The sequence below is a fragment of the Haliotis rubra genome, unplaced genomic scaffold (assembly GCF_003918875.1).
Source record: "Haliotis rubra isolate DU_JTF1 unplaced genomic scaffold, ASM391887v1 Scf329, whole genome shotgun sequence".
In the NCBI taxonomy this organism is placed as follows: domain Eukaryota; kingdom Metazoa; phylum Mollusca; class Gastropoda; order Lepetellida; family Haliotidae; genus Haliotis; species Haliotis rubra.
This window is the reverse complement of record NW_025767001.1, coordinates 941297-964597: the sequence shown is the minus strand read 5'-3', so window position 1 is coordinate 964597 and position 23301 is coordinate 941297. Positions and strand designations below refer to the sequence as shown.

Sequence of the window (23301 nt, the reverse complement as noted above, 5' to 3'; positions counted from 1 at the left end):
TTGGAAATATTTAAGCATCGACACAAGGGCGAGTCGAGGGAAATAATTCCCCCAAAATCATTCCAAATGCTGCCTCACAGAAGTAAAAAGTCAGATATTCGTTAGACGTCACATTTCCCATGGCGATTAGGGATATATATTTTCAACACAGGCGTCAACAGGACTGTCACAGTCATGAGAAAATCAACTTCGTGGGAAAATCGAACATCAGAATAAAACAACGAAAGAAAAATTAGGTCAGTTTTTCGTCTATAATTTGCGCCCATTTTGTGATTAGATTCGACAGGAGAGTTTCTTTCTGACACAAAGGAAGGCCTTATAATCCATTATCATGGGATTAAGGGAAATGTTTGGTCGTGGGTGGGATTTAGGGGCATCTGCGGCCATGCGCAAAGATGATTCAACTAGGTACAACTATTAACGTATATAGTAGCATAATTGCATCACGGAACTTGTTTTGTGACACAGATTACTTGGGTTAATGAGAAGTCAACTTTCCTTTCCAACCCCACCGACTCGACCTGGCTCAATCACATGATCTTCACATCGTACAACATGGTGCCCGATTTTCTATGGACGGCGCCGTTTAAACTCCGGTTTCCAGATAAAGCCTTGTTTCAATCGAGACCAGTGATATAAATCCTAGCCATTTATCTTTTAAATTATCTTTTTAAATCATGAGAGTGTATACTGAATATATACTTGAGAGAAGGGTTTATTGTATAACTGACTATTAATGAAGTATTTATTTTCAAAACGATACTGATAAAGACCACATGTTTTGATGTCCAACAAACATGACATCATCATGCCAGCGTCAACACATCTCGACTGTGAACATCATCTCAGCTGAGGTGAGGTGATATTTGGTTTAACGTCGTGCTTGAGAATATTTCGCTCATATGACGACGAGAATGCGTGTGTATGTGTATGTGCGGCTGCTTGTACTAGCCCAGACTGAAGCTGGTTTTATAGTGCTAGCCCACTGAGATACCATGCCGCAGTGAAGCATGAATACCCCACTCAGACACATTATACTGACACCGAGCCGACCAGTCCTTGTACCCATTAAAGCCGAGCGCCAGACAGGGACCAACAAGTACCATATTTTAACGTCTTTTGGTATGACGCGGTCGGGGATCGAACCCGCGACCTTCCGCTCTCCGGGCGGACGCTCTAACCACTACACCACGGAGGCGGTATCTCAGCTGAGAGTGGCAAAGAGTGAGATCAGTTATCGATTCACAAGTCTCACGTGTGACCACGAACGACGCCAAATTATGGCAACATTTAACACATCTGTGTTTCATATTGTTTATGGTTAGCTAATATATAAACAAGATGGAGAAAGTAATACGAGGTGATTTCAGTATTCCGAGGATCATGATTTATGCTGTAGTTGGCGATAGTTCAGATGAATATGTTTTTATGTCATGTTTTTTCCAAAACGAGATTTCTTCCCAGACGAAAGTACAACCGGTATTTTATTTCGAGCTGAAATCTTTATTCAACTTTTACTTTCGCTAAAATAAAGTATATATAACTATAAAGTATACTGTCATGAATATGTAAGTGCGTGAATGATTTTACGCCACCTTCAGCAATATGCCAACAGTATTACGGCGGAGGACACTGGAAACGATCTTCACATCTTTGTACCCAAGTGGGGAGTCAAACCAAGGCTAATGCAGTGACCACTATGCTATCCCCATGGTCCCTTATAACTGAAACATTCAGAATCAATGTTTGTATCATGATGCTAATGTGTGTTGTAAACCTGCGATCTTCATGGTAGGATTTCTGGTAAAGAGTGGTGAGTTTAGTTGCCGCTTTTAGCAATATTCCAGAAATATCACGGCGAGGAATTCCAGAAATGGGCTTCACACATTGTACCCAAGAGGAGAATCGAACCCGGGCCTACGTTTAAACCACTAGGCTACCCCACCGCCCCTTCTGGTAGAGAAGGGTCTGAAAGAAGTTTTTGAGACACAAGCATTTCAAGAGAACAATAAAATTCAAAATAGTCCCAGCCTCACCGAATAAAGAATACTTCGGTCCCAAAACGATTAAATGTTTTATATCAATCACGTGATCATTATCCCACGTAAGATTACAAATGGTGGCGCGATATCTAATGAAGAAAAACAGACATTGCGTGAACCGACATTGTATTTGTAAAGAAACAACCTGTATAAATAATTACAAGAAACGAAACAAGTGCAGTGTATATATAAATGTCGTTGTTATGGTTAAACGTAAACAAACCGTAAACTATCGCCATGTTGATGGTCGAGTTGTCCTCTGTGACGTTGCCAAATGTGACAAAACAGATTATTGACGACGTTTTTTTAAATATTTCATGACCTTAGAATGAACCCGGACAAGCCTCCCGTTTGAGTTCAGTCTTAATATGCACGTGATAAATATACATTATACACGCCCTGAGATGGCGCGCACGCTCATGCAAATCATGCTTTTGTCGTACTGGACGTTCCTCGTGATTTTTCCTCGTGCAAAACATGCTTAATTCATGATTTGATTGGCGCATAGGCACTGCACACGTTCAGCACGTATTATCATTGCTGCACGTGCAAGTATCCTGGAAACGTCTTGGGGCACAACGGTACTGTGAAAACAATGGGCTGGTGTTTGACCCTATTTACGCCTACAGACCCCGAAATCTTCGGACAAAGTCGAAGTAGCGCTACATTTGCGTGTGTGGTGTACATTTCACCACCTGTCTTGTGAGTATCTGCCAATCTGTTTCCTTCTCAGTGAATCCTGCAATAACTACGCTTAAATAATTAACACAACAAGTGTTAACTTCCCACTAGTCCTGTTCATTAACAGATTCCCGTTGCCAAATAGCAGCTACGCACGCACACTAAAGTCAAGCCTTTTCAAAGACTTTGAGTACTGATGAATTTCTTAATAGAACATATTTGTTGAAACTATTTGTGCTTGTAAGTACACTTCGGTTTTAAGGAACTCAAAGCTACCACATGTTTTCGTTATAAAAGACCCGCGAACATCCGGGTTAGAATTGGTCTTAGGCAACTCATGTTTGTCGTAAGAGGCGACTTAAGGGGTCAAGTGGTCAGACTCGTCCACATGCTATCGCATCCAAATTGCGTAGATCGATGCTCATGCTGTTGATCACTGGATTGCCTGGTCCACACAACAAACAAACAAGAAACAACCAAACAAAGTTATCAACTAGTAGAATAAACAGATTTCACCCGTCAGTTCGTTTTAATTGAGTGAGTTTGGTTTAACGCCGCTGTTAGCAATATTCCAGCAATATCACGGCGGGTGACACCAGAATGGGCTTCACACATTGTACCCATGTGGGGAATCGAACCCGAGTCTTCGGTGTGACGAGCGAACGCTTTAACCACTAGGCTCGTTTTAACGTGTTCGTTATAAATGTAGTTAAGCTATATGCGTTCTCGAGAATGAGTGGGTATAGTTAACGCCGCTCTTAATAATATTTCAGCAATATCACGGCAGGTGACTCCAGAAATGGGCTTCACACATTGTACCCAAATGGGGAATCGAACACGTGTCTTCGGCGTGTCAAGCAAACACTTTAACTACCTCCCCCAGCTATCGAGAGGTGAGTTGGGTTGGATTTAAAGGCACAATGCCACGCTTTTTCGACAATACTTTGGTTTATAATATAAATATTGGAGCATATGCACTCACTTTAGCTTCCTATTGATACAATAAAAGACTTATTATCCCATACGACTTGCCTGAAATTGATAATTGAAACCTCGAGGCGAACAGCTTCCAAAGAGATAACACTGCCATATATGGAATGTAAACGATTGCTTCGTACATCGAAATCTGTCGCACGCGGTGTTGTCGGTGTTTGCCGAACTGGCCTCAATCACAAGTTGCTTTATAGGACATCGGTAAAGAGCGTTCCAAGGGACATGACTCTATGGGGTTCGCTTGAAATAATGTTCGGTCGGCAGAGGGCGCGAGAGTCGATATAATGCAACGTTGCATTAATTCATTCGAACTTTTTAATTTCATATTGTAATCTTAATACGTACTTTTTTCGGAATAATTTATATGGTAGCTTCGCTGGGGGTTGATAGTCTTTATGATTATTATTCAATGTATTCAATAACCAGACAGCGTTTGATGTTAACCATAATATACATCACTGGTTCCCCGATCCAGACCCAATTATTTACTGTAGCAAAGATATATACTCTCCCCAAAAAGAAACGCATATAGGAATTTCAACTGTATTTTTATGTTTATTTTGAAACATCTTGTAGGCTTTATGAGTTAATGAAATATAGCGAAATTGCACACTGGGAATGCAGACTTATCCGCCTTTGGCACCAACTCGAGGAAAGTCAGTTTGAGTGTCACATGGAGACGTGTGGTGGCGCTGAAGTCAATACCTCGTGTGACCACCGTGGGCATCCAGAACTGCACGGCATCGCCTCGGCATCGAACGAATAAGTCTCAGAATCTCGTGTTGCCCAATCGCAGCCCACTCTGCCTGTAGTGCCTGTGCGAGTTGCTGAAGTGTCTGGGGCTGAGGGTTACGGCGTCGCACCCGTCTGTCCAGGGCATCCCACAGATGTTCGATCGGGTTTAAGTCCGGTGATCTTGAGGGCCAGGGGAGCACATTGATGTTGTGGTTCTGGAGGAAGTCTCTAGTGTGACGTGGTGTGTGGGGCCTGGCATTGTCCTGTTGAAACAACTCCCTCTGGCGATCAATGATTGGAAGGAGGTGTGGGCGTAGGATTTCGTCACAGTACCGTTGAGCTGTCAGGTTGCCCTGGATCGTCACCAAATCACTTCTCCTACAGCAGGTGATCTCTCCCCACATCATAACACTGCCCCGGCCGGATCTGTCCACATTGGGGAACTCAAGCGTCGGCGAAACGTTCACGTCGACGTCTGTACACCCGCATTCTTCCATCGCGTCGTTCCAATAGAAATCGTGATTTATCACTGAACCAGATTCTACGCCAATTCGGTAGGTTCCAGGCCTGAACGTTGGTGCACCATTGAACTCGATGTCGACGATGCTGTTGTCGAATCACAGGGCCAAAATAAGGACTTCTGGCACGTAAACCAGCTTCTCTCAACCTGTTCCTGGCGGTCTGTGCAGAAAGCCTCCTCAATCCGGGTATTTGTCGAGCGGTACTGGTCGCCGTAGCTGTTCGATGAAGCAGGTGATGTACATGGATGTAGCGATCCTGCGCCGCAGTGGTCGCTCGAGGTTGCCCTACGAGGGGCATCTGCTTCCGCACTCTGCCGGCGATATCTCTCCCAGAGCCGTGAAATGGTGCTTTGGTGAACATTCATGCGTCGGGCAACTGCAAGTTGAGACTGGCCAGCTTCAAGCAAACCAATGGCGATATGACGGTTGGCTTCACTTAGACGTGGCATTTTGCGTTCGTCAACAATATTCCAAATACAGTGAATAATCGACAGACAGCGATCAACCCTTTATGCCCATCATTGAGACTATCTGATCTCCAACTTTCACGTGCATTGCATGTGAATTGTGTATTCTGTGACACTACACGCCGAAATTGAAAATCATGCTGTTAAATACGGGTATTTTACGGATGGTGCATTTTGTTGTGATGTTTCAAAACATAAACATCATAGAACTCATAAACAGAGCAAAACCTTTTGTAAAATGAATCACGTTTTAATTCATTGCTACATGAAATTGCTATTTTCATGATGCGTTTCTTTTTTGGGAGAGTATATATACAACGAACCCAGGCGAGTCGTCCTATAATGGCTATCTGGTGTCCTATCTCAGCAATTTTATCAAGACCAGTGAAGATCCGGGTTAGAATTGATCTTCAGGCATGTTATCGTATCCCACTTGGGTTAATCGATGCTCAGCATGTCAGTCACTGGGTTATCTAGACTCGAGTATTTACCATAATAGTGTAATAGTAATAGTCCACTTATAGGGCGCTCATATCCAGGCACATTGCCTGCTGACGGCGCTACGTACATTACTATCCCCGGTCATAGGACACTATCGTACTTTTCGATACCTTTTCAACTCTCCGGGGATCATACAGCCTGTAAGACGCAATGAACTAAACACTCACATTGCCAACACATCCTCACGGGTACCCATTTTACAGCAGGGTGAACTGAGACAATGTGGATCTAAGTATCTTGTGCAAGGATACTACACAAATGTGCCCACATCGGGACCCGAATCTATAGCTAGGTGCCGCCACCGGGGATCGAACCCGGGTCTTCAGCGTGATAGGCAGACGCCTTACCACTGCACCATAGTGCTGGAATATTTATTAGTACGGCGATAAACAACAAAACAAACGGGATTTCGCCGTAAAAGAACAAACACAAACACGGCCAGACGTACATACAGTTGGAGACCCGTGAAGGTCCGGGTTAGAATATTGATCTTCAGTAACCCATGCTTGTCGTAAGAGCTAACGGGATCGGGCGGTCAGGCTCGCTGACTTGGCTGACACATGTCATCGGTTCCCAATTGCACAGATCAATGTTCATGCTGTTGATCATTGGATTGTCTGTTCCAGACTCATTTATTTACAGACCGCCGCCATATAGCTGGAATATTGCTGAGTGTGGCGTAAAACTAAATTCACTCACTCACATACAGTTGGATCGCCCAGGACAGTGGCTGTGATTAAGGCTCTGTGTCCAGGCGCGGGTTTGGTGTGTTAAGTATTCATAGGTTCAGTGGCTGCTCTATCACTCTCTGCTGCTGAGTCGTGAAAATAGAAACACCGAGAATATCAGCATGTCCCACGGGTAGTCAGTGCAGAACCTTCGGCCTAAATCTATATTTGAGCCTTGTATCATTCAGTTAGCCACCTAATTTAAACCCTCTCCGACATGCTGGAAGTTTGCAATTTTAATGTAAACGATCACTGTAGGATCCCGGTGTTTATCATACATGAATAATTATATTGCTCCAGAAAAATTGAAACAAGAACAACATATTTTGTCTCTGCAAATATGTAAAGCACGTGCTTTACACAATGTCTCAAAGGCTATTGGGCGCATGTCGATCGCAACTGAAAGACGGCACGATTACAAATGAACTTTTCTTGACATGGCAAGAAGTAGACTATTTGAAAATACACTATGGCAAGTTATTTGCATGCATGAGGCAAGATTGACGTCTCTCAACATTGGTACCAACTTGAACATTAACCACAGTCATTAGTAGGTTCGTGCGTAAGCACGTGCCTTCCGGGGAAGTAAAGGAACGTGCAAGGCCTAGAAGACTAATGACCGGTTCGTAATTCGTCTTTCAAGACGAAGGCCCACGTCCCACCGCGAAGGTCTGTGCTGGCAATGGAGAGAGGGAGTCCGACTCTCCACCAGTACCATCGGAAGGAGGCTGTGGTCTGTTGGTCTGAAGGAAAGTCTTCCAATGAGACGTCCCTTCCTTACAGAAACTCACAATGAGGAGCGTATGGTGTGGGGCAAGCTCCGAGAAAACTGCAACTTGAGAACATGGTGTAGGTTTTATCAGTCGGATGAAGGGCATTGTCTTCTACACGTTACCGACGGCAGCTGTCGTGTATTGAGACGTCGTGACGAGGCAAATCACCAGGAAACCATCCATGCACCTCAACTCTTGGTGGTGCTAGTTGATGTTGTGGGGTTGCGTTTCATATCCCTGCAACTCATTACAGTATCTCATTAGTCAACGTTGTCTACAGAAAGTACTAGATGCCGCCGTCGTGCCACATTTTGATAACCATCCCCTTGCCAGTCGTGCGATACCTCACGATTCTCGAGCGTCATTGTCCATTTGCAAAGGCAATTGAGACATTACCATGGCCCGCAGGGAGACGCGATATGGATCCCATTGACAATCTTTTTCACTATCTTAGACGCCACGTTTGAGCGGATGCTGCTGCATTGGTATGCCTTATTAGGGAATCAGAACTTAGTCACAGAGCTGAAATTTCAAAATTTGTAGAATGGTGTAAATCAACCTTTATATTTTTGAATGTGCAAAAAACCAAAGAAATGATCATAGATTTTAGAAAAGCTTAGTCAACAATAAATGCTGTAAATATTGAAGATAATGAATCGAAAGAGTAACTGAATACAAATATTTCGAAACTCTCCTGGAACGAAAACACTGAGAAAATATATAAAAAAGGACAAGAACGCTTGCATTTTTTATGGAAGTTGAAACATTTTAAAATCGACCAAACCATCATGATGTTAATTTACAAAACCTTTATTCAAAGTGTCATAACCTTTAATTTCTTGAGTTGGTTCGGGAACCTGTCTGTCCAGAATAAATACAAACTCTAAAAAATCGTGAACACTGTGTCTAAAATTATTGGGCTTCCTATCGAAAGTATCAGCAGTTGTTACGAGCAGCAAATATTAAAAAAAGGCAAACAAAATTTTAAGTGATCCTACTCACATACTCTTTTCGGAATATTCATCATTACCTTCTGGACGAAGGCTGCGTATGCCGACTTTTAGAACAAACAGGGTTCGCCACTCATTAGTTCCAGCTAGTATTAGATGCATTAACAACAAATTCAGTGAATGACTTGTCTCTTAATTGTCCAAATTCTATTCAATATATATGTTTGTGTACTAACTTGATGTATTTATATCCTGATTATTTTAAACAATAGTTTCATGATTACCAATTGCAATGTTATGTATGGCTGCTTTATGAAAGAAAAACTGGAGAACGTATGATGCAAAACACATTTCCCTTGGGACAATAAAGAATTATCTTATTATCTTATCTTATCTTAGTGGTCCTCAAAATCTGCAGGAATTGAGGCAGGCGCTCCATGAGGAATTGCAAAGGATTTAGATGCTGAGAAATCCGGGCTTGATATCCAGTATGAGGAGCAGACAGATAGCTGTTATCAGGGCGACAGATGGCTACACCAGTGTTCCCCTTCCTACAATCACAGCAATCATCATTTGAGAACTGTTTGACAGTCAGTTTGGCGGCATAGTCATGGTAACCATACTTTCCGGCATTGTTCATTTTCATGTTTTTGTGTATTCATATCCGATTGCAAGTAAGTTGTTACCAAATTTCAATTTCAGTTTCGCTTTTAATGAGAGTTAAATATGCTACAGTGGTCAGTATAACACGCGGATTTTGGTTTTCAACGCACATACAACATACAAGATTTTTTTGTACTAGTCAATGTTATAGTGGGTGGTGCTTGGTGAATACTCATGTTTATATCATGAGAAGGAATACAGTGTATGATGAAAGGAAATACACATCCCTATCAAACGTGGTGAAGTATACCATCCGTTTGAGGAAACCTAGAGGAGGATCTGTTTTCTTGATCTAATTCCCAGTCAAGGTCTAGACGTTGTGATTGTCACCTTCTGTCAAATTGTAACCAGATAAATACATCAGTATTGATCGACGAAATAATATGCGAGTTATCAGACAACCTTGACTCAGGGGATCAACGGAGTGTGGTGAATCAACTCCTGACCACCGTGAAAGACGGTCAGTTTTGATATAGTTAGCTAGGTGTCGTGTTCAAATTATTGACCATTGGTTTGCCCAACTCGTACTTGGCAGACCACCTAAATATAGCTGCAATACGAGGACTGAGTTGTATTATTCACTCACAATGGTAGCTCTTGTTCGAGTAGCGTTTGTACTGGGGCAGAGTCCAATGGAGCATTGTCTTGTAGCTATATCCAAGGTCATAACACTGCGAGGTACATAATGGGCACACTAGAAGATCCGGGTTAGAATTCGTCTTCAACAACCCATGCATGTCGTAAGAAGCGAGGACCGGGTTGTCAGGCTCTCTGACTAGGTTGACACATGTCATTGTATCCCATTTGGGTAGATCGATGCCCATGCTGTTAATCACTTGATTGTCTGGTCCAGACTCGATTACTTACAGACCGCCGCCATATAGCTGGAATATTGCTGAGTGCGGCGTAAAACTCAACTCAACTCACTCGATTAAGGAAGGAATGAATTCATATAATTTACACCGCATATTTTCCCTTAAATAAGAACAAAACATTAATATTTAGAGCCTACATTATGTGGGTTTTTTAATAGAGTTTGAGTCAAGAAACAGTTTAGTTTCTATATCTTAAAAATTATAAGTATGGTGATTATTTTTATTCCATTTCGTAAATCAATGAACGAGGAGGCTGCTGTATTGGAGCGATTGCAATATATCTTCTGTATAGAGGCTACGGGACAATAGACATGTACATATATTTAGCAGGAAGAATATTGTGAGAGATAGGTACATTAATCTTTCATGAGGACAAACTCTGCACAACCAATCAAAACGTTCTTCCTGACAAGCTGATAACGTATTGACTTGACTCACGTAAGAGGTATCTCTATAAACTTTAGGTAGATATATTTTGTCCTTCACATCCAGGGGATGTTGCGGACATATGACTGCAGCACGTAAATAGTCGAATCTGGATCAAACATGTCCAGTGTCACAATATCACACTTGTATAGGATCACTTGATTGTCTTGTCCAGACTCGAACATTTACAGTTCGATGTTATATAGCAGGAATAATGCTGAGTACGGCGTTAAACAACATATAAACTTTATACGGTCTAGGTGAACGTGCGTTAACAAAGGTATAGCCCAAATAGCTTTCTCATTCCCTGAGCTTGTTATACCTATACTCTATCATACTCCGACGATTGACCAAAATTGCCCATATCGCGGAACCCAATGGGTGAGATACTTTGGTTAGGGGCCAACCGTTTAAGCAATAAGTCTTACAGCTCAGTCCAATCATGGAGAACGGAATTTCGATGAATATGCAGCATGATTAAACATGTAAACTATGTATGATCAACCTGGTTGCTAGAAATATATTGAATTAGCTACTTAACTCAGCTGAGTCAAACGCAAATTGATAATATGAGCTTCACGGTATCGCAGAGACTGATCTGTTCTTACGACAAACATTGGTTACCTTGCCGCTTCTGGAACGAAATGGAGGGTAAAGAAGACTACCAAACCACCGATCCGTACAGATCCGGGTTAAAATTGGTCTTCAGCAACCCATGGTTGTCGTGAGAGGCAACTAACAGGATCTGTGGTCAGGCTCGCTGACTTATTTGACACATGTCATCGTGTCCCAATTGCGTAGATTGTCTGGTCTAATATTTACACACCGCCCTCCTATAGCCGGAACATTGCTGAGAGCCACGAAGATCTAACTGTTTAGGCATTCGGGATATTTGCGTTAAAAAGAGAGCAAAGCTAATTGATTTTTCATATTAGTTGAATAGTTCATACAACGAAGTCATTTCCAGCGATTAAATTATTGACCTGTCTCTGAAGCTTAAAAGAAAACCACGTATTCTTGCGTATACTGGTCCTATCACATTTGACCAACGACAAATACATGACGTTTTGTCATAGATTGGTTTTCAGTTTGGTCTGGGCAGTTATTTCAGTCTGAAACTATACACCTAGAAAAAGATAAAGCACAGCTATAATTTCGATAATAAAATAGCCATTTCTATTATTTTTATAATCTATTTCATGTTATGAAATTAAATATAATCATTGAATATTCTGTCCCATTTGACACATACGTGATTGAAGATATTCAAGAATAACGTGACAAATATGCGTATCTTATCCTGGGTAATAGTGTTCATCATGTTGTGAGCGCATAGAGCATGTCCCTGCGGCTAGGAGTTCATCGCTATATATGTGGCCTTTAATTATTATTATTATCTCGTTTTCGAAAGCATCCAAAGTATGAAGTTGTTCGACTCCTCTTTGTTCTTGCTGTCTTAAGTTTGGTACCTTCCAAACTGGCATTGGTAGAGTACCTTGGTTTACTTCCAGGAACACAGCCCTTCCGACTATATGAGTAAAGCTGAAGATTCCAGTATTCGGAGGTCTTCACATCCTCCGAAAGTTTCAATTCTTTGAAGGGCATTTAGAAGTGGAATGCATACGATGAAGATGAAGGAGCAAGCATACACTCCGAAACGTCGTGCTATTCACAACAACAAAAGTTGACATTCATAAATGTTGCTAAGTTCTTAGATGGTTCGACTTGACAGCGCCTCCTGGGAGAAGTCCCATTCGGTGTCTGGGCTCTATGTAGAAGGTGCAAGGGCCGTCAGTTGATGATGAACCACCAAGCCTGACTCTATCAGGATCACCTGGATTCGCTTTGCTGCACTCATTTCTAAATCTGTAAATAATGCACGTTGTGAACTTTTTCATATGTTCATCATCATTTACGGCACAAGTTGCACAATGGGTGGTTATTTCAGTCTTGCAGAGAAATTTATTCATCCCGTCCACGCTCCGACAGCGAGCCCACGTTGTACAGCACCGTAACCGGAGACGCAAGTGCACGACACGGTGCAACACTGCGTAGGCGTAGGTCTTCCTCAGGTTCATTTTCCCAATTAATCAACCCACCCATATACAACTAAACAGCACATGGCCACCTACCACAGGGAAAGCACTTAATAATCGCTATCAAATTAGTAAGGTAGAATAATTAGAACCTCATAGGAAAGTCTGTTGAATTAATCTTGTTGGTCATTTGTTGCCTTCAATATCCTTGTTTCATCGTCTTCTTTGACCTTGTTGTGACGTCGTCAGCAAAGGCGGTGGAGTTGAAACGTTGACGTGCAACATTGCTCTCATCGACGATTATAGACAAGTTGATGAATTATTGAGAGGGCACTTCATCAGTCGCCTGACTTAAAATGGCCTGGTATTAAACAGCGGACTCGCAGACTTCAACAGAGGAGTACCCGTTTGGACGGCACCATCAGTCTTCGAGTTATGGGTAAGATGCTCTCCATCCTCTTACTCTCCCTCATCCTGTTCTGTGTACTGTCAACTTGTTCTATATCAGTTTTAACGGTTCCGTTTCCTTCAAATCCCTTTATTATTTTTTTAATTTGCTGGTTAGGCCTAAAATATATTTTCAGTTTTCGCTCTTGTATTTGCGAAATGACAAAATTATTAATGGGACCATAAGCTGTGTAATGCTACTTTGTATCATGTAGTTTGGACGGCACCATCAGTCTTCGAGTTTTGGATAAGATTCTTTCCGTCCTCCAGCTCTCATTCAGCCTGGTCTGTGTACTTTCAACTTGTTCTTTTTCGGATTGACGTGTTATTTCTTTCAAATCCCTTTTTTTTTGTAATTGGGCCTAAAACATTTTTTCCTTGTACCCTCTTGGCACGAGCATTGATGGAACCAGAAGTTCTTTATTGCCACTTTGTAACAAGTAGTTTGCTATTTGACAAAGAATTGCACAGTTATATACTAGTTCAAAAAGTTACTTTAAACATTTTGATATGAACAAACGTTTATGCTCTAGCTTGATCATTTACTGTGATATTAACTTTCAATCCCCATGTGATATGTCCACTGTAAAAGCACTTCTACGAATTCGTTAATCACATCTTCAAATTCACCCAGTTACAGAGATGTGTTTTGTACATAATTCAAATGCGGAACTCATAGAAGGACGCGTAGCTGGAACTGTTTTAAAGTTTGTTTAAAATTGCTTTGAAATGAATTCCTAAATCCAATTTGAAAAAATTCATATCCAAGTTTGAAAAATATTGAATTGGATATAAGATATATATATATATATATATAAAGCATATTCATTAACTGAACGATTGGTCGCGTAATGGTATTTTATATAGTTATGTGTTCAAACTAGATTATCTTAAGCAATGACATTAAAGGTTTGAAAAAGGTCAAAGATATACTTTTATTGAAATTATTCGATTTGTATAAACATTAAACGTCCCTAAGAATACCCAGCTGTAGAAACAGATTGCGTGTAATATACTTCCCATCAAAAGTTTAGACTCACTGAAAACATTCAAAATATATTATGTATATATATATGGTTACATCGAAGATTGATTTCTCCACTAACTTCGGGGAACCAACTGCAAACCTTACGCAGATGAATTGCACGAGGATCATGCATCAAATGACCGCGTCCGTGGTGTAGTGGTTAGAGCGTCCGCCCGGAGAGCGGAAGGTCGCGGGTTCGATCCCCGGCCTCGTTATACCAAAAGACGTTAAAATATGGTACTTGTTGGTCCCTGTCTTGCGTTCGGCATTAATGGGTACAACAAGGACTGGTCGGCTCGGAGTCAGTATAATGTGTCTGAGTGGAGTATTCATGCTTCACTGCAGCATGGTATCTCAGTGGGCTAGCACTATAAAACCAGCTTGAGTCTGGGCTAGTACAAGCAGCCGCACATACACATACACACGCATGCACGTCATCATATGAGCGAAATATTCTCAAGCACGACGTTAAACCCAATTTCACTTCACTTCATGCATCAAATTGCTGAAAAGCGTGTGCAAATATCATGCATGTGAACAGCTGCGTTTTGGTGTAAAGTTTTGTTAAGAATTCGCCAATTTTAACTGAGGTTCATTTATTGACAATAATCTTTTCAACGTTACGAATTTGTTTTCCGATACATCAGTTCATGTGAAAACAGTACCCTTAAACAGTATGGAATATTTTGCAAAATTTAGTTTAGAACAGTTGCCTGAAGTAAGTGGCTATATTTACACTAGTGAGTCTAAACTTTTGATGGAAAGTATATAAAGAGCTAAATAGCAGTGAAGATATTCCTTATTTGAAACTTATACAGCGTCACATCAATACTTGTAGATTTTATGTTGTTTAGGTAATTTCTTGTACATGCACACACAATGTGCCCGTGATAGAATATCTGAACCTAATTTCCGTCTTGTTACGAAAGCATCATGCTTTATAAGTTTAAAATCACTTTATCAAAAACAGGTTTGATTGCTTTCCCATGGAAACTTCAAGGAAATTGCAACAGCGAAAGAATGGCTTTCAAAGAATCGTAATTCTTCCGTTCCAAACAAGGTTATAAGGAATTTAGTTCTAGAACACTCTGTTCAGGTCATGGCAACAGATTGGATCATTTCTGTAAATGCTGAAAACCCTAAATTTCATACAATTATGTTATTTTGTTTAAATCGATTTCGGAAACTGTCAGTGTTAAACATGTTCCGTACAATCTTATTTCTCGACCTTTTCCCTTTAAATTATAATGATTTTTAAGTTCATGCAGCGCGTGTGAATACTGATTTCGTGCATTTATGTTGATTTTCTTTCGTAATATTATTATATTTTAAATGTCGGCAATGTTTAAATGAAAAAAGTAGAACCATCAACCGACGTGATTTCCATAAACATAATCAGAATCAGCAGGGCTATGTGAAAAGTATATCTCTCCTGTGTCTCTCCTCTATCAAGTTCGGCCTGGATTACAAGCTTTTCCAAGAGTCAAATTGAAAATACGAATCAAATCAAATATGAGAATTAAAGATTATGTTAACTCGGAAAGCTGTTTTCAGCAAATAATTGAAAATTGCGTTAAAAGAGAAGCCAATCCTGTCTTGCGTTTATTGAGATCTTTTTAGCTTAAAAAGTTAAAAATAAACTCATTACTATATCGAGTGACTTTGAATATTCCTTATACTGAAATAAGTTAAAAGATTGGACGAAGGCGAAACATGGATGCTTATCAAAAGTACGCCATAAGAAAATAAAATAGAGTAAAAAATTGTTACTGCGTAAGATCACGGTAGCCAAAGGAAAACCAAAAATACACATACAAAAACACATCACTCTTTTTATCCTAAGTTTCTCATTGTGAGTGAAACGAGTGAGTGAGTTATGTTTTACGCCGATTTTAGCAATATTCCAGCAATATCACGGTGGGGGACACCAGAAATGGGCTTAACACATTGTGCCCATGTGGGGATTCGAACCCGGGTCTTCGGCGTGACGAGCGAACGCTTTAACCACAAGGCACATCTCATATGATGTCGGGTGCTACCAGTCGGGCAGGACTGTTTTCCCTTTTCGCGGACACCTTGTGTGATCAATCTGTTGGATAATCTAGATAACGGAGATCTTTCATATGTATATCTGTCATGTTTAAGGACGTTAAGATAGTACTCAGAGATAGTATTTCAGCATCTGAAGACATGGATGGCTCAGCCAGTAGAAACACTCTCACTGCAAAGGGTTAGCTTTTTTCATAAAGGGTTTTCATGTCTACATTATCTTTACATTGTATGTGGCATACGGTTTAACAAAGCGGTATGTCAATTTCACTCACCCCGTGAGGCGTCTAGCAACATCAGTGACAACGGGTCTTCATTCTATGTGTAATTAATGTGGTCAGATGACGGTAGATAGATGCTCGTGATGTCAATCACTGCATTGGTCTAGAGTGAGTGAGTGAGTATGGTTTTACGCCGATTTTAGCAATATTCCAGCAATATCACGGCGGGGGACACCAGAAAATGGGTTTCACACATTGTACCCATGTGGGGAATCGAACCCAAGTGTTCGGCGTGACGAGCGAACGCTTTAACCACTAGGCTGCCCCACCGCCCCGCATTGGTCTAGATTCGACGACCACCGTCATAGAGATGGGGTGTTGCTCAGTGCTGCGTAACATATGTTATATTTGGGATTACCCTTTCTTAGTAAAGTACAGATTCTAGTACTTTTGTTGGATTGAGTCCTATCCGGGATTCGAACCCACACCCTCAGAGTCAGGCGCCAGCACACAGTTGTTTGTTTGCCTGTCTTTTGTTGATGAACGCCGCACTCAGCAATATTCAAGCTACATGACGGTTGTCTATAAATGGTGAAGTCTGGACCAGACAACCCTGTGATCAACAGTATGAGCATCGATCTGCGGAATTGGGATACGATAACATTTGTCAATCAAGTCAGCGAGCCTGACCACCCGATCCCGTTAGTCGCCACATGTACATGATATTGGTTGCTGAAGATCCGGATCTTCGCGGGTCCAAACAACGAAGAAACAGTTAGTCTAGACGCATCTCAAAAACAGAATCTTCTGTTAAGTTTTCTTGAAAAATGAGACAGGTTTTTTTTCAAGAAAACATATATACGCAAGCAAGGTCTTTTAAACTCCATTACGACGTGAATGACGTTAAAATACCTTCGTCTCTACATGGAGGTGAATCTAGCATACACTCCAAGGACAATCTAATCACATTATCTGAAAGTATTATTAAGAAGATGTGCAAAAATGATGTAGAATAATATTTACATAATAATATGCCTGACGATCAGAAGTCTGTCTGGAGCAATCGTTTTTATGCTTATAAAATAAAGCTTATCTTATATTCTTGCCATTACTTACTCGAAAAGAAAATAATAATTTAAAATCAAAATGTTCTTATTACCAAAATGCAACAAAAACTGCTCAAGCGCCAGCGCCAACATTAAAGATATTTACACTTCAAATGTTTTTTAGCACGTTAAAAAAACAATCAATACAGTGAATGCGTTGTGCAATAAGTCAACGTTGTTGTTTCAGCTAACTTCGGCGTCGTCTACAAAGTTGCCGTGCTGTTACTGGCCTCCCTGCTGGTAGTGCAAGACTTCAGGCAGTCCAAGGCTCAGTGGGCACAGACAAACGGCTGGGGAGGGGCGGGGGTTGGCAAGCGTATGTTCACCCCACCCGATCTCTCTGGACCCTGCAGAGTGGATCCGTATGTGGCTCTCCTCATCTCAAGACTTGCAAAGGTAGTAATGAAAAAGAATTGAACTTTTCATAATATCTGATTTTGTTTTCAATTGTTTGAAATAGACAAAAGACTCGAATGGTTCACACACACGGTTTTCACTTTTGTGGTTTCGTAAACAGCTTGTTTACTGTGGTAAAATGACTGGTTCAATATCTGCCCGCTTCCTACCAGTTGACGTTGAAAGGTATTGGTGATATGTGACAGGTGCCTGCCCCGCGGACTCTTATTCCAGCTATATGGCGACGGTCTGTAAATAATCGAGTCTGGACCAGACAATCCAGTGATCAAAACAGCATGAGACGATGACCTGTGTCAACCAAGTCAGCGAGCCTGACGACCCGAACCCGTTAGTCGCCTTTTACGACAAGCATTGGTTGCTGAGGACCAATTCGAACTCCAATATGACGATAAAAGCGCTTCACACATATTAACAGTCGAACCGGGTGTTCTACAAACTGTAATGTCTACAAACTGTAATGTTTACTTACAGTGAAGGATGTTTATGAAAGAATATTTAACTATCCTTAAACTCTCCTGGAAAAAGTGTAACGTCTTTGCGAGTAGGATATATTGAATTTCTGACAATCAGCTACTCGTCAGGCCTCCTGCTGCCTGTTCTCTGAACATTTACGAATTAAGTGTCGCGACTTCTCTATCTCGCAAGCACTTCACATCACTCCACGTCACATCTTTACAGATAATCATTTCCCTGTTTCGCTGATCGGATATTGCGTATCGATTATCTACATCATCAATATGTTTTCTCGATGATAGAGTATTGTATTAACGGTCCTGCTCGGTAATATTATCAAATATTTACAGAGTCTTGTCGAATCATCAAGGACATCCACCAGACACTACCACATTAACCTTGATTGTTCTCAATATCCAATCAATTGTGTATATGTATGCAAATGTAATGAACACAGTTCGTGCTTAACCAGGATATGAAGTCTCCGAACGCACCTGCACATTTCAGTGATGAGTGACATGTTATAATGAAATTGACAAGGCGGTAGCGTGGACCTTGTACGGCTGACGCAATAAGCATTGTGACGTCACAGTTCATAGACATTATGACGCTTCTTCTATTGCCAGTGATCTTTGGAAGTGTTCTTTTTTCTTCACAATTAGCAGTTACATAAACACTTCAGTATAATTTGTCTTACTTATACAAGTATCGAAATTGACATTTTACGTAAAAAAATATAATTGCCATAAAATATACTTTATTATGGTAATATACTTATCTTTCTTTGCATTGACATGTAAGCTGAAATTAAATCATTATTTCACCATCGTTTTTTTTGCTTTTGATATATTAACGTGTTTGCTGAAGAAGTTCAGTTAGTAAAGTACATGTACACGTTTTATATATCATGTGAATATGACGCCGGTACGACGCACGAATGGGCTTCACAACAGCTGGGTAACCTTGACACTGTGTTGGAACAACAACAGTGTCAAGGGTATCAGAGTTTGGGGAAATAACAGTGTCAAGGTTATCATAGTTTCAGGAAACAATAGTGTCAAATTAAGGGGAAACTTTGGGGAAACAACAGTGTCAAGGGTATCAGAGTTTGGGGAAACAACTGTCAAGGGTATCAGAGTTTGAGGAAACAACTGTCAAGGCTATCAAAGTTTGGGGAAACAACAATGTCAAGGGTATCAGAGTTTGGGGAAACAACAATGTCAAGGCTATCAGAGTTTGAGGAAACAACAATGTCAAGGGTATCAGAGTTTGGGGAAACAACAATGTCAAGGGTATCAGAGTTTGGGGAAACAACAATGTCAAGGGTATCAGAGTTTGGGGAAACAATTCAGTCAAATTCAGGGGAAACAACTGTCAAGGTTATCGGGGTTTTGGTAAACAACAATGTCAAGGTTATCGGGGTTTTGGTAAACAACAGTGAATAGATGCTTGATTGGCATTTTAGAAGATGTTATTTGATAAACATAACAAATTTTCTGGATTTCTTTTTATTCTTTGATACGTTGTTTTGGAGCCTGTCCCAGTCCCTGAACAGTTACTGAAGCGTTGTATCAAAGAATAAAAAAGATGATGAAATCCAGAAAATTCTTTATGTTCAACAGTGAGTAAGTTAATGTTTTGGGAAATAACAGTGTTAAGGTGATTAGATTTTGGGGAAACATTAATGTCAAGGTTATTAGTGTTCCATGGTTATGGCACTTTAAAACAAATGTTTTGATTATCAGATTTTCAGTGTCATCATAGTGGCAATGTTATCATCAGAGATACCAAGGAAGGAGATTGCCACTGCACCTATCTATCTGCGTTTGTGATGATGATTTGTCATACTTTCCTTGTCTTCGACAGATAGAAGCAGAGCGACTGCGGAACTGTGACCTATCGTCTACCTATCAAGCAGATGGTTCCAAATGAGGTACGTCCTTTCCCAATCAGCAGCAACAGCCATCTTAATTCTTCCCATCTTTCCTTTAAGACAGACTGACTGATTTTAGTTTTACGCCGCTTTTAGCAATATTCCAGCAATATCACGGCGGGGGACACCAGAAATGGGCTTCACACATTGTGCCCATGTGGGGAATCGAACCCGGGTCTTCGGCGTGACGAGCCAACGCTTTAACCACTAGGCTACCCCACCGCCCCTCCTTTAAGATATATTATTATTAAGTATGTCTGATTCTCGTCATTGCAAAAGAATTATCACCTGATGTTAATGGCTTTAGATCATATTAAAGTTAATTGGGCTTCGAAGTGTCGAGATCTGTTGTACAGTTTGGATTTTGGTTTTGTTTGGGAACAGCAATCTGTTATTTCTCCTACCTCGATTTTATCTGAATGTCTGTATTCATGAACAGACTTGGTATAGTTCACTACAAAATGGCAGCAAATGTCGTATTCTTACTTCAAAATATCATTGTCCAGGGAATTGTATCTAAATGTAATTAACATTAAAAAGTTTAGAGTAGAACTCGTTCAGTTTAGATGTTTTTCGGATCAGTTACGTATTGAACCTGGGCGGTATTATAATATAGATAGAAATGATAGATTATGTTTACAGTGCTGTGAAGGTTATATTGAGGATGAATACCATTTTCTCCTCGAGTGTTCCAAATTCAAACAGCTCCGCTTGAAACATTTACCTAAACGTAGTGTATCAATCCAATTCAAACTGCTCGTGTCAACATCAGATTGTAAACTTATCAATAGTTTAGCTAGCGTTATGTATCATGCTATGTATCTGAGATGTTAGAATTATTAAGTTATACTGTACACACCATGTTTTGCCACAATGCAACCTATGTAGTTATGGGCCGATTCCCTACACTTCTGTAATAAAAGAATTGAATCTTTCCTTTAATAAAATCTCATTAAGCGATTAACATATACAAAATGTACATGTTTACTAATCACTATCACGGCGTAAAACTAAACTCACTCGCTCATCAGTCTTCTAAATAAATTCATTCACCGAGTCATGAATATGATAGGACACCGTGAGTTGACCGTTTCAGACAAAATCTCACCTGAATGCTTTCAAGGTGAAACAGACATCCTCTCATCGCTGACCTAGAATAAACCCCTTGTTCATGATTACCTATTTAAAAGTATGTATGAGCTATTTTACTAAATAGGCTCCTTATCAAACGGTAATACACTTTGTTCACTCACATTCCGTTTGACCTGACTATTTCTTCACATTGCAGACAAACATGGCGGTTAACATGACAACTTCCGGTGCCTTCCAAGTCGCTCAAATGTGACTTCCGTCCAAAAACAGGAACTGGCGACGTCTGCTGATGGACGGATTAACCTCTTTTTCCAGACATCAACCATGCCATTTCAAAACCTGGCCTTTACTTTGAACGTTGATTCGTGCAAATCTTAAACTCATGTGACGCAAAATGATGTTTTATGACGGTTGAATTTATTTCGTTGTTGAATCTACCGTTCCCGTATCTGTTCCGTTTTCTCAAACATAATGCTTCGTTACATGAATGTATATTCTGTAACACTGATGTAAACGTTTCATGTCGTTGTTGATGTCTTCACGAACGGCAGAAGAGATCAACTGAAATCCTTCTGTTGTGTCCGTAATCTTCTGGGACAAGTGGCATGTAGAGTTAGACCCAAGAAAATCTAAACTATAAGCTTGTTGTGTTGTCATTGCCTACTCGTAGGCGGGCCGCTGCCGTGGAAAAGTGGATAGAGCGTTTGGCAGGAGAGCTGAAGGTCGGTGGGTCGATGCCAGGCAACGTCATGCCAAAAGATGTTAAAATATGGAACTTGTTCATGCCGTGCCTGATGCTCGACATTGTGAGTCAGTATAGAGTGTCCGAGTAGGGTAGCCATGTTTAACTGCCGGTTGGTATCTTCATGTTCAAGCCCTCTGAAACCCGCAAAAGTCAAGAATTGTAAAAGAAGACAAGCACATACACGCGCACACGCACGCACGCACACACACACGCACTCTCACACACGACGTAAGCCACGTTTTAATCACACTAGTCACATACGTGTGGTGGTTGGTGAGCTGCATCTGAAAGTGATGGTTGTCATTGGTTCATCTGAACAGTCATTGTCGAACAGAACATGAATCTGCTGTGGATCAGCAATCTGGACAGAGATCGGCCAAGGCGTGGATCTTTTGCTGTCTTGTTAATAATGAATAGCATAATATGTGATTGCAATTTGTAGTAAAGTTCTCAAACCTGTGATCGATACTGATCTCATCGACCACCACCTAAAATAAAAGAGACACCAGAAATTGGCTTCACACATTGTACCCATGTGGGGAATCGAACCCGGGCCTTCGGACGAGCGAACGCTTTAACTAGTAGTGTACCCCACCGCCCATATAGAGAGATTTAATATCCCCACCAACGTACATGGCCTCTGGGTTCCTTCTGGTTGGGACTCCATTATTTACAGACTGATGTGATGTGACTGGACATAACAGTGCTGACTGCGGCGGAAAACAACATGCATGGTCCTTTAATTCCTTGTGGTCGGGATGCCACGATTTACAGACTGACTGACTGACACAATATGGTTTTACGCCGCTTTTAGCAATATTCCAGCAATATCACGGTGGGGGAATACCAGAAATGGGCTTCACACATTGTACCCATGTGGGGAATCGAACCCGGGCCTTCGGCGTGACGAGCGAACGCTTTAACCACAAGGCTACCCCACCGCCCCACTATTTACAGACCTGCTGTGACATAACAGTACTGACTGCGGCGGAAAATAACATTTAACTCACTGTGACTTGTGCTCAGGTACATACGGACTCTTGTGATAACATCGTAAAACGGCCACCTTGGCTGTTATTGAATACAGTGCTGCATCGCCGTAACCGGGAAGAAAAACATTCAGCAGTTTGTCACCATCGCCTCTCTGCTTCATCATATATTTATCCCTCTGTGGGCGGAGGCGTCATAGCGACTAGGGGACCCGCAGATATACCTGTACTTTCTCATGACCTTCGCTAACGCAACGCGCCATTGATTGGTGTACTCTTTTGGTGTGTTTAGTTAGCGTTCATGGGCTTTTTACGTCGTGTTTATCTTGTGATCAGGTTGTGGTCTTAGGTTGTATGAGACAGCATGTGTATAGATATATCCCCCCCCCCCCCCAAAAAAAAAAAAAATAAAATAAAAATAAAAATAAATA

The 23301-nt window shown here is 41.0% G+C and overlaps 1 protein-coding gene across 4 annotated transcripts; it reads left to right on the top strand.

Annotated features, from left to right (window-relative positions):
- Positions 1 to 2606: 2606 nt before the first annotated feature.
- LOC124284071 lies at positions 2607 to 21776 on the top strand. 4 transcript variants are annotated; one of them, XM_046720124.1, is made up of 5 exons: positions 2607 to 2744; positions 3497 to 3616; positions 17429 to 17637; positions 19982 to 20044; positions 21333 to 21776. In XM_046720124.1, the coding sequence occupies exons 2-5, from the start codon at positions 3523 to 3525 to the stop codon at positions 21387 to 21389; spliced, it is 423 nt and encodes a 140-aa protein (XP_046576080.1). In that variant the 5' UTR covers positions 2607 to 2744; positions 3497 to 3522; the 3' UTR covers positions 21390 to 21776. The 4 variants fall into 4 exon arrangements, with proteins under 4 accessions (XP_046576080.1, XP_046576082.1, XP_046576081.1 ...); XM_046720126.1 differs by having other exon boundaries at positions 19978 to 20044; XM_046720125.1 differs by lacking the exon at positions 2607 to 2744 and having other exon boundaries at positions 3459 to 3616.
- Positions 21777 to 23301: the final 1525 nt, after the last annotated feature.

What these genes read in the sequence shown, in the direction of transcription:
- LOC124284071 (XM_046720124.1), top strand. Translation starts at nt 3,523, where the DNA reads ATGGGCTTCACACATTGTACCCAAATGGGGAATCGAACACGTGTCTTC. An exon ending in CCTCCCCCAGCTATCGAGAG is followed by an intron (nt 3,617 to 17,428) that starts GTGAGTTGGGTT and finishes TTGTTGTTTCAG; the next exon opens with CTAACTTCGGCGTCGTCTAC. An exon ending in AGCAGATGGTTCCAAATGAG is followed by an intron (nt 20,045 to 21,332) that starts GTACGTCCTTTC and finishes TTCACATTGCAG; the next exon opens with ACAAACATGGCGGTTAACAT.